The sequence below is a fragment of the Nicotiana tabacum genome, chromosome 2 (assembly GCF_000715075.1).
Source record: "Nicotiana tabacum cultivar K326 chromosome 2, ASM71507v2, whole genome shotgun sequence".
NCBI classification, from domain to species: domain Eukaryota; kingdom Viridiplantae; phylum Streptophyta; class Magnoliopsida; order Solanales; family Solanaceae; genus Nicotiana; species Nicotiana tabacum.
In genome coordinates, this window is record NC_134081.1 from 128,221,586 (window position 1) to 128,233,404 (window position 11,819).

General features: G+C 37.9%; 2 protein-coding genes across 3 annotated transcripts; both read right to left on the reverse strand.

Moving 5' to 3' along the window:
* Positions 1-1,762: 1,762 nt before the first annotated feature.
* Positions 1,763-3,224, reverse strand: LOC107775225 (transcription factor MYBS3-like). The gene is made up of 3 exons (XM_016594938.2): positions 2,635-3,224; positions 2,340-2,545; positions 1,763-2,206 (listed from the first exon to the last, which is right to left on the reverse strand). Exons 1-3 carry the CDS (start codon positions 2,927-2,929, stop codon positions 1,847-1,849), a joined length of 861 nt encoding a protein of 286 aa, XP_016450424.1. The 5' UTR covers positions 2,930-3,224; the 3' UTR covers positions 1,763-1,846.
* A 2,015-nt stretch (positions 3,225-5,239) lies between these two features.
* Positions 5,240-11,601, reverse strand: LOC107775224 (inactive protein kinase SELMODRAFT_444075-like). Of its 2 annotated transcripts, none has more exons than XM_016594936.2 (9): positions 10,908-11,601; positions 10,009-10,163; positions 9,830-9,924; positions 8,648-9,672; positions 8,129-8,289; positions 6,813-6,889; positions 6,576-6,723; positions 6,320-6,469; positions 5,240-5,779 (listed from the first exon to the last, which is right to left on the reverse strand). In XM_016594936.2, exons 1-9 carry the CDS (start codon positions 11,086-11,088, stop codon positions 5,741-5,743), a joined length of 2,031 nt encoding a protein of 676 aa, XP_016450422.1. In that variant the 5' UTR covers positions 11,089-11,601; the 3' UTR covers positions 5,240-5,740. The 2 variants fall into 2 exon arrangements, with proteins under 2 accessions (XP_016450422.1, XP_016450423.1); XM_016594937.2 differs by having other exon boundaries at positions 6,584-6,723; positions 10,908-11,592.
* Positions 11,602-11,819: the final 218 nt, after the last annotated feature.

Below are 11,819 nucleotides of genomic sequence, written 5' to 3' on the forward strand. Positions count from 1 at the left end.
GGGGCCTGGAGGCTGGGCCCACGCGGAAGGCGTGGGCTATAGCACATAAAAATATAAAAATCGGGCGGAATTCCAGTTTGATAGCCATAAAATCCAAAAAAATGAGGAACGGTCATTGCGGGGCAGTGACTTTGGTTCTTTAGGTCGTATTTGATGGCCCTAAAATTTTTTAAGTAATCAGGGTCCGGGGGCCAGGCCCACGCGGAAGGCGTGGGCTATAGCACACAAAAATATGAGAATCCAGCGAAATTCCAATTTTATGGTCGTAAAACACAAAAAAATGAGGAACGGTCATAGCGGGGCAGTGACTATGGTTCCTTAGGTCATATTTGATGGCCCGAAAATTTTTAGGTGATCCGGATTCAGGGGCCCGGACTCACGCAGAAGGCGTGGGCTATAGCACACGAAAATATGAGAATCAGGCAGAATTTCAGTTTTATGTCCGTAAAACGTTAAAAATGGAGGAACGGTCATGGCGGGGTGGTGACTATGGTTCCTTAGGTCGTATTTGATGAGCCGTAAAAATTTTAGGCGATCCTTGTTCGGGAGGCCGGGGCCATGCGGAAGGCGTGGGCTATAACACACGAAAATATAGGAATGGGCGAAATTTCAGTTTTATGACAGTAAAACCCAAACAATAAACGAGGAACGGTCATGGCGGGGACGGTGACTATAGTTCCTTAGATCGTATTTGATGGCCTGAAAAATATTTAGGCGATCCGGGTCAGAAGGGCCGGCCCACTCGGAAGGCGTGGGCGCACACGAAAATATGGGAATCACACGAATTCTAGTTTTATGGCCGTAAAATGCCAAAAAAATGAGGAACGATCATGGCGGGGCGGTGATTACGATTCCTTAGGGCGTATTTGAAGGCTCGAAAATATTTTAGGTGATCCGGGTCCGGGGGCCCACGGAAGGCGTGGGTAGCCCACGAAAATATGAGAATTGGGCGGAATTTGAGTTTTATGGCCGTAAAACACAAAAAATAAGGAATGGTAATGGCGGGGAAGTGACTATGGTTCCTTTGGTCGTATTTGATGGGCCGAAAAATTTTTAGTCGATCCGAATTTGAGGTCCCGGCCCATGCGAAAAGCGTGGGCTATAGCACACGAAAATATGGGAATCACGCGGAATTCCTGTTTTATGGCCGTAAAATGCCAAAAAACGAGGAATGGTCATGGCGGGGCGGTGACTGTGGTTCCTTAGATCGTATTTGATGGCCCAAAAAATTTTTAGGTGATCTGGGTCTGAGGGGCCGGGCCCACGCGGAAAGCGTGGGCTATAGCAAATGAAAATATAGAAATCGTGCGAAATTCTAGTTTTATGGCCGTAAAACGCCAAAAAACGAGGAACGGTCATGGCGAGGCTGTGACTATGGTTCCTTAGGGCTTATTGGATGGCCCAAAAAAATTTTAGGCGATACAGGTCCGGGGGCCCGGGCCCATGCGGAAGGCGAGGGCTATAACATGCGAAAATATAAGAATCGGGTGGAATTCCAGTTTTGTGGCCGTAAAACGCAAAAAAATGAGGAACGATCGTGGCAAGACGGTGACTATGGTTCCTTAGGTTGAAGCGACGGCACTCTTTTTATGTTTTTAAGGAGAATAATCTTTACGATGACAAGGAATTTTGTCCGCAGTAGCCGATTTGGATTTTCATTAATTTAAATGGGTATATACTCACCCTTTATTTACGTTCATTAGTACGTAATATTCAAGTATGAAAGTCGAGAAAAAATGCAATTTTTACTTTGAAAGTCGCCTGAAGTTAGAGATGGGGAATAGAGTTATAGAAGTACTATTATATAGTAGTAACATGATAATAGGAAAATACATTCATTAATTAGCTAAGTAACAGGAATAGGTCCAATTAGAAAGGTATTTGGCTTGTTTTTATCCGCATTTCTTGGAGCTGCTAGACTTAGCTCCAAATCAAGTGCTACTGCCACTGGAGAAATGGACATAGTTATTGGAGAAGAAGACACCATCTGATGAGAAGCCAGGAATTCATAAGGCCAAAGAGGTTGTTGAGTGTTTTTGCAATGTTGATGATCTTTGGTTGCTATATCTTCTCCAGATGAATTGAGATCCATTAATAAAGATGGACGACTAGTTTCTTGGCAAACTTCTTTTAAGCTTGTCAGAGAATGAGTAGAATTTGCAAAGTCTGGACTAGTTTCATGATGGTTCTTGTTGTTGCTCCTTACCTATCATGTTAACACGTTACATTTTTAGTACGACAGGAGTCATTTTAAATGAAAAATATTTTCATAAGAAATGACGACATCGATCAAATGTATATCTAGGTGACGACGAGGATCCTATAGGAGTATAGAATACCAAGTCAAAGAGGCTGGAACGGCGCTTGTTATTGTTGAGATGATAATGAGTTGATAGTCTGAGGAAATACTTCTGAGCATGACTAGCAACTTGGGTTGGAGTCCTTGTTGTCACAAAGTTCCTTGAAATTCCTCTCCAATCTCCTTTACCTAGCTTCTCTAGTCCCACTAAGAATGTTCTGTGTTCCTCCTCTGTCCATGCAACTCCTAAAATCATCCAACAATACAATAATTATTAACATTAAAGAAAAACAGCAAATACATCGATACTAACTTAATTAATGAGCTTTCCAAACCTTTCCTTCTATCTTGATGAACTTGACCTAAGAGACAATCAGAGAGAGAACCAATATTTGTGCAACTAGTAGTCTTTTCAGATGATGATGAGACAGTAGGTGGAGGCGAAGATAAGCAATCTAAGCTTAAACTTTTCTTCAACTGAACATCATAAGCAGATGAAGATGAAGCAGAGATGTCAACTACTTGCACTCCAAAGAGTCTTAATCCACAACTAATAGCACCTACTTTGAAACTGCTGCAAGTTCTTGAATTATGACCTATCTTCCCACAATGTGAACACTTTCTCCCCATTTTTACCTAGCTACAGAAAATATAATTGACAAAAAAAAGTAACAACTCCAAAAACTCAACGTCCAGAATGAGTTTTCTCGTTTTGGTTGTTCGGTTAGGGGTGTGGAAAGAAGAGGAAATATTAAGTGGTTTATATGAGTAATAATATGTTTTGTAGTACAAGTTGGGTCTTATGAGCATACACCAAGTGAAGATGATTGGATTGCCACGTTACTATTTGCTTTTTTCTTGGATAGTTTCCCAACTTGGGTTCATGACAAGAAATTAAGGAACAACTCTCGTTCCTTTACATATTAAAACACAAAAGAAAGGATATAAGTAGTAGAAGATGGTATAGGCTAATTTATCCTATGAAATATCATAATTACAGTATCAATTTTCTATATTTGAATATGTTGTGGGGGGTATATACCCTTTTACATGTATTAATTATTTGCGCTAATATTCCATGCATTTGCATGTGTTTAAGCATGTAAAACCTCAACTAAACAATAAAAAAGTACCCTTAACTAATATCTCATGTAATGGAAGATTTGTCACACCATTATCTCATATCTCGACAATAATCATCAAGACGATCATGTTAAAATAATCACTTGATAAATAACATTATCTACAATATCAGATAAGGTTTATTTTTTCTTTTTGGTAATAATAATCATAGTAATTATTATTATTATTGGTATTATTGTTATTATTTTTATTTCTTCAAATTCGACTTTATTCGCATGTATATATGTCTGAAACAGAAGTTGCAGTATGACATTCCATATATAAGCAATATGTTATTATACGCTCTTACAATATGAAACTATTACATTCACAAAGAACTGAAATATTAATACCGATAGGCCGGTCCTTAACAATATTTTTAAAATAAAGAGATCAACAATTTGACATGTCAACTATTTTGGGTCTTCCATTTAATCTTTTTTAACCTGTATTTTGTCTGCCAATGACTTGGCTGTCACACCATAGTCATTACTTAAATCAATGACCTAACCAACAGTTTACTTAGATCCAACTTAGATTTGGACGCGCATATATTTTAGTACTCAAAGCTTTTGTAGATAGATATCTTACTCAACTAGGCTTTATCTCATGAGCAGTAGATTTCTACTTAAAAATTAACGACCAATTGCTTTATAGAGTATATGTCAAAAAAGATCTATACTTATTTAATGGTTTTATCTCTATCTTTCTAGAGAACTACTCTAATTTATGGTCAATGTACTAAAACCCCACCAAAATCATGATTTGGCATTATTATCCCAAGGAAGGAATCTTGATTTAGGGAACATATCAAAAGATAAACTTTCTTTTCCTACCTTCTTTCCCTGGCTTTATCACTTGTCGTAATGTTTTATTTTAATATGTGTAACGTCTTACATTACCACAAGTTGGAGGATATAAAGTCTAGAATATTAGATAGTGTCCAATCTTTTCATCCTTTGAGGTCTCATGAATTTAAAGATAATATTTCCTATTTGCATATGCTGAAAGATGTCTTTCATTTTGCATTAATTAGCCACTAATACAAAATCGGAACATTAAACAAAATAATGGTAATTACGATTTCACGTAATTGAGCATCTCTCTCAAGTCATAACCAGTTGGACTTCCAATATCAAGCTCTAAGTTGCATAAGAAAAAGATCTTCCTCTTCCTAGGTCAGCTAAACAGGCCAAGTTTAGTCAAAATGGTAAAAATTTCTCTTTTGAGTGCAAAATAATTCACTTCGGGGGGTAGGGGTTGAGGAGGGATTAAGAGGTGATAACCATTAAGAAGTTATCGAAATGCATTTTCTTGAAAGACTTTAGATAAAGTGGGATCAGACATGTAAAGTTTTGAACTCCAACTTCTAAACTTCTTGACAAGTTGTACATGAAATTAAATAAGAATGAATTACGAGTCAACGTTTAAAAATTTGGCAGAGGATGGAAACAACTAGTCCAAAACTCATAGCTAACAGTCCAAGTAATTAGAATATAGTTACACTAAGTATCTGGAAGAATATACATGTTATGTCTGAACATTGGATTGATTTACCAATTACCAGGGCTGTATAGAATTTATAGTTGCCAACTGTTTAAGGAAATTTGTTTTCCTAGTCGGCTGAGGGAAAGACAAATGGTAATTGGACGAAGAGACAAGGCATGACTTTCCTTGTGATAGTGGGAGCGAAATTGCAAATACTAAGATTAAGAGGTAATACTGAATTTGGACCCCAAAAGCAGTTTCCGTAGAGGTAGCTAAGGTCAATCAGCAGCTACAAATTGTTAAGACGACATTTAGGAAGATGCACTAATATTTAGAGATATATAAACTATGAAAATCAATTACATGTTATTTCTGCTTTTTGTTCCTGGCAAACAGAATAAAGTTCAACAAAACTGTGAATTCAAGCCATTGCATTTCGAGAGATTGAAGCCAAAAACAATTACAGACAAGCTACAGTTTCACTGCCATACCCATATGCAATGCTTCGCCCTAATTCTACTAGGGATAACAAATCAAATAATTTTAACACATTCATACTTATCACTGCTATACAAGCATCTATAATGCACGTGGATCATAAAGTGGATCAAAAAAAGAGGAACAAAATGTGGTTGATGATTGTGGGAGAACAAAATCTTCCCTTGTCTCGTACATAGGAGAACCTTTCTGCCTGTGGCATCTTCTTGCAGCCCCCAGTACAGTTGGAGCATTATTTTGAAACGGCCATTGTCAGCTTGGGATCAATTGTCTTATGTCAAACTTGACTTCTTTTGACGATCAACTCCAAACCATTTTCATTTTACTACAAAGTTAGTTCACTAACACGTCGCCTTCTAACATCCGAAGTACCTACATATGCAATGAGAACAACAGAGTGTATATAAGGATCATACTTTAGTAGTTCCGGGGTGCTGCTAATATGATGTCGTTAAGTTTAACACTGAAAGTGAAAATATACAGTGAAGGCTTTAACCTACGCTTCTGCTACTGTCAAACAATAGGAGACTCTTGAGTTATAATCATGAAGAATCTATTAACATTAGGTCCTCCCTGTTTTCTTCTTTCTTTCTTCTTTTTGTTGTTTCTTTTTCCTTTTGGGGGGGAGGGGGGAGGGATATTTTAGACAATAGATCAATGCGTAACAGCTTTCACAATTCAATGTAACATCTGCATTTTAAAACTAGTTTCAGGCTTGAAAGTATTATGAGAATGTCTTGTGCAATCAAAGATTAGCATAAGTGACATTTGGTCATGTGTTTGGGGCGCAGTCATATTATACAGTCGACGCATATAATTAGCTTCCAGATCTAAATGCTCTTGTCGCAAAAACAAACAGTTTTCTCGCAAGTTTTCATTTTTGGACAGCAAACTTCAGTATATATCTCTTACCTGGGACATCCTTGGCCTTGAATGAGGGTCCCGTCGAATGCATAACGAAGCACAATGTAGCATGCCATGAATCTCCTGCTCCAAGTAGCAGTTCTCTAGACATGGGTCGATGAGTACGGAGATGGCACTCTTTCGCAGAAGAGGACGTGCCTGGTCCATTTGGAATATAAGGATAAACTATTAGTCCTCTACACCACGGGTTTATTCAGATTTTGATGTGACCATAAAACACAAAAAAAACTTCAAGAACTCATACCCACTCACTGAGGGATTGTTGGCCCTTGGGGCGATTAATGTCTATAGCTTTTCTTCCGGTAACAAGTTCCAATAGTACTACACCAAATGAGTACACATCAGCCTTTTCAGTTATTTGACCACTTTGAGCATATTCCGGTGCCAAGTACCTGAACAACAAAAAATCATATCAACTAAAAGGCTGAAAGATAGTGTTAGTCGGAGCCAACTGTGTTATGTTTCATATTTAGTTATTTACCCAAATGTTCCTATTACTCTTGTATCAACACCTAAGTCCCCTTCTGGCTGCCACCTTGCGAGTCCAAAGTCTCCAACCTATATCACAAAGAAATAATGAAGAGGGGACTTAAAGTAAAGGATGAAACAAGAGAATAATACAAGCAAGCGCGGACAAGTAGATAGTTCATTGTGTCCAATTTTAGACAAAAGACAGCCTACTACATTTTAAAGACGAATTACAGCAGATATTTATGAGTACTATTTTTCCTTTCCATTATGCTAGAAAACAACTACTACTACTATACCTCAATTCCAAACAAGTTGGGGTCCGCTAAAAAATCCTCACTACCCATGTTCCCATTTCAATTCATCAGGCCAACATTATACAAATAAAAATAAAAAATATTGAAAGTCCTCTATATTTCCTACTGGCATAAGAATCTCTAATAAGGCTAAAAGAATCCTAGATAGCATAGGATCTAAAGTAAACTATTAACATAACTAAAATATATTCTCAACTAATTGGTATCGCCTATATAAAAAAATTATTTCCTTGAACCCTATCTTTCCCTATGTCTGCATTGATTCCAAGAGATTGTAGGTCTTTCATGACAATTTCCTTGTATGTGATCTTAGGTCTACCTTGTTCTCCTTAACACCTTCACTTACCATGGTTTCACACTTACAGGCTAGTGTATCCGGAGGTAGACGCATGACATGACTAAACCATCTCAAGCGATCTTCTCTCATCATATCCTCAAATGTGTGCTACTTGCACTTTTTGACTAATGTCATTTTAATCTTGTCTAATCTTTATATTATATCTTAGCATCCGTATCTCTACGACACTCATCTTGTGGATGTGTTGGACTTTAGATGCCCAACATTCACTATCATATATTATTATTGGTCTTATAACTATTCTGTAGAACTTACTTTTCACTTCAGTAGCCATTCTTTTATCACATACCACCCAGGTAGCCCTTCTCCATTTCAACCATCAGCTTTTGATTCTATGTGTACATCTTCATCTATCGTTCCATTCTCCTGCAACAACGAGCCTTTATATTTGCATTGTTTGCATTTAGGCCCCATAATCCTTTCTAATCTCACTTTATCTTCATTCTTCTCATGCTAACTAAACTTGTAGTGCATATATTTATTCTCACTTCTACTTATCCTAAAACGCTTACTTTCTAGAGTGCTTCTCCATGGAGAAAAAGATTTACAAGATCATCTAAAGCTTGTAACTTTTAAATAAATAAAAGAAGCCCAAAACATGACAAGAGAATCTTGTAAATAGAGAAACATAAAGCGTACAAAAGGAACACACACCAACGGTTCAAAATCATGAGTTAGGAGGATATTATTTGGTCGCAGGTCACGATGAACAATACAACCTACTCTGCACTCCTCGTGCAGGTATCTCAATCCACGAGCAGCTCCGACGGCAATCTTTTGACGTGCTGACCAATTTAATGGATGTCCATTACGTCCTGCAGGTTGGAGAAATTCATTATCAACAAATAAATACGGGTCGCAGAATTTGTGAGAGGTTCCTAAGCTTTGTTGTTCCCTACTTGCTCCACACATGAGCAAAGAATATAGTTCTCATAATAATCGTCCAGAATATAGTGATTTAATTTAGTTTGTGAGAAGCTAAACACTTTTGACAGATTTATGTAGACGGGAGTTACACGTGCAATTGGAACCACACACTAAAAATTATCAAATTTAAGAATCTAAAGGCTTCAATTTCTACTAAATTAAAGCATTTGAATGCCACACATCAAGAAAGACATGGGGCGTAAAGAGGATTAAGATATAAAGACAGAGGAGTGGAGAGGTTGGTACCATAAAGGTGAGAATCTAAAGAGCCATTGCATATGTATTCATAAACTAGCAATCTTCTTCCATCCTCCACACAGAAGCCGATCAGCATCACCACATTTCGATGCTGAGCACAGCTCAGGACCTCCACCTCAGAGCAAAATTCAAGGTCGCCCTGCGAACTAGCCGATTTATGTTGCTTGACTGCTATGACTTGTCCATCTGGTAAGTGTCCACGATGTACAGAACCATATCCACCCTCAGCCAAAAAGTTAGCTTGTGAAAATCCACCAGTAGCACGTTCGAGCTCAGAATAAGTGAACCACCTAGGTGGTTTTCCAAATACAGGTGCCTGGTGTTGACATATTGAACAAAGTGGAGGAGGATCAGCAGGAGAATTTTTGGTTAATGACATCATTTTTCTCATATTACTGTTTACTTCCAGATGATGTCTTTCTTTCTTTAGACAAACTCCAGGGTCCTGATCACGTCCAAATGATTTCTCCGGGGTAACATCATGCTTCAACTTTAGCAATGTGCCTCTGGATCTCGGTGAGTCTTTCTTTAAGTAACTTGAATACTCCTTCGCTGCAATGAGAATGTCTTGCATCCATTGGCGGGAACATATGCTTGTTGTAGGAGAAGTCAGATTTTCACTATCTGTGTCAGAATCAGATTCATCTGAATAATGATTGCATTTATGCGAAAAGCTCTTCTTCATATCCCAATTGATCTCAGAGAAGAAAAGCGGAGAGGCCCCTATGTCCACACTGGAAATTGAGGATGTCCCAGCATCAGTTGTGGTGAATGATGAATGCTCTGGACTACTTGCTGGAGTCACGTTTGGCACCCGAATCTCATTCCAGGGATCATCAGACTTTTCACCTAATTGTTTTGTAGAAGCTTGTGACCTACGGGAGACTTCAGTGTCAGTGTTAGGCGATCCGATGAAATTCAACCTAAGCACTTTTGGTTGAGAGTTTTTCATCTGAACAATATTGCATTCCAGTAGTTGCTCCATACAGATTCTGGTCTCTTTTTTCATTCTCCTGGACATGAGTCATCAAGGAAATATGCATTTAGCACAAACCAGATTCAAATCAAAATACCAAGCACCAAGAGCAACTAAATACCTACATTCTAATCAGATGTAAGACAAAAAGTTCTTAAACATGCAAACATGAAATAAGATTTACACTGTATTACTTATCCAACACCACCCATCGTGTCTGAACTCTCCTCGCTTCAGCAGCCACTACTCCTGACTGTGACCCACAAATGACTTTGACCTTCACCTTTATCTGTAAAATAGAACTGAATGATGTGGGAATCCCATATGTGTTCCTTGAGGGAACAATGATATCAGAATTAGATGGATCACTTACTTTATCTGGATCATAAATATCATGAAGTTGAAGCAACATTTGAGTGCATGATTCTCTAATGAAGTCCTTCTGATCTAAAGTTGTTCCAGACAATGATCTCCAGTTGCTATTCGTGCAATCACTGTTAAATCTAGGAAAACCCCAAAGCCTTTTACCTGAAAGTGTAGTTCAAGTCACTTTAACATATTGCTCTATAGCAAATGAAAGGACAAATGACAAAGAGTGAAGAAACTAGAAACACACGTGGAGCTAGCCTAATTCTTGCGCGGATCAAGTTAAACAGGACAATGACATGAACCAAGGCTTGAGCTAGCAATGGCTCTATAAATTCTGGAAGAATATGCCTATTCCTCTAAATTGCATAATCAAAGGCAACTTCTTCTGCAATAATTGATTTTGGCCAAACCACCCAATAAAAATGAAACATAAAACGAGGGACATGGCCCTAGATTGGAGGGTGTGGAGGTGGAGGATTAGGGTAGAAGGCTAGTAGGTAGTCGAGCGTATCTCTTTGTCTTACCCAGTTCGCTAGCATTAGCGTTAGTATGATATCCTTTTATTCATAGATTGCTATTACTACCTAGAGTTTAACTACTTTCTTGGCTTCGATCTTTTTTATCTTGTTGTTATTCCTACTTGTTGTCATTACTTTTTTCATTCGTTCTCCGGCCGAGGGTCTATCGGAAACAAACTCTCTGTCCTTCTAAGGGTAGGGGTAAGACTGCGTACATCTTACCCAAACCCCACTTGTGGGAAATTACTTGGCTTGTTGTTGTTGTTGTTGTTATATCAAAATTGAAGTTTGATGTCTGGCATAAACTAAGAACTAAATTCATAAATGCATTTCTAATACAACTAGTAGCATGTAAATGTTTGTTAGGGCAGTAGATAAAGTTTACTTGAGCTATGAGGAGGAATGAGCACAAGCAGCTTAACAGAATCCCCAGGTTGAACCACATGAGTTAATGCCCAGATAAAGGCACTTCTTGATATATCTCTTGAAGCTTTCACAGCAACAAGCACCACTCTCTTTCCCACATCCAAGCTTCTATTAGTCCCACTCTTCTCTCGCAGATTCATCTCAACAAAAATGTTCAATTCTTGATTATTCCTCAGAAACCCATTTCAGCAAATATCTTTGCCCAAAACAACAAAAAGATTCCTCCTTTAGACTGCCACTTGCTAAGTTTATAAAACAGAATAGAAGTTGATATCCAGTAAGTGAAGACGCCAAAGTCCAAGATCAAGAATTGGACTGTAACTGAACAGAAAGCGAGATGTCATGATTTTCTGGGGTTAAGTAAAAAGGTAAAGAAGAAAAGGCCAAAAATGTCAGCAAAGCTGACTGCAATTGCAGGCGTGATTTATCGCATCATTTTTCAACAGGAATTAAATTATTGAGATAATCAAATACGTATAAACAAGAGAGAGGTGCCGAACAAAGAATTGAAAAAAAGAGCATCAAAGGAATGGAAGACAAAGACAGTGAAAGGTAAACAAACGTTGAATTAACACTCCGTTTTCCAGCGACCCCACAAAGACAGCAGCAGAGATGAAAAAGTCTATATACTCTTTACTAATGCAATCAACGATGGCTACACTCCAAGAATATTACGTAACAGCAGCAGCTTCATTTTCTTTTTCTTTTTCTTTTTACAAACTTTTAAGATAAAAGAAGGCGCTCGCCGCTCGTAGCTAATATCGTTAGCTTCAGCTCTACAACTTCAGTATAGACCGTAAGGTGGTATGATTTGTAAATTGTAATAAACAAGTTATACTATTATTATAATTTAAAAATTAAATAATAATAA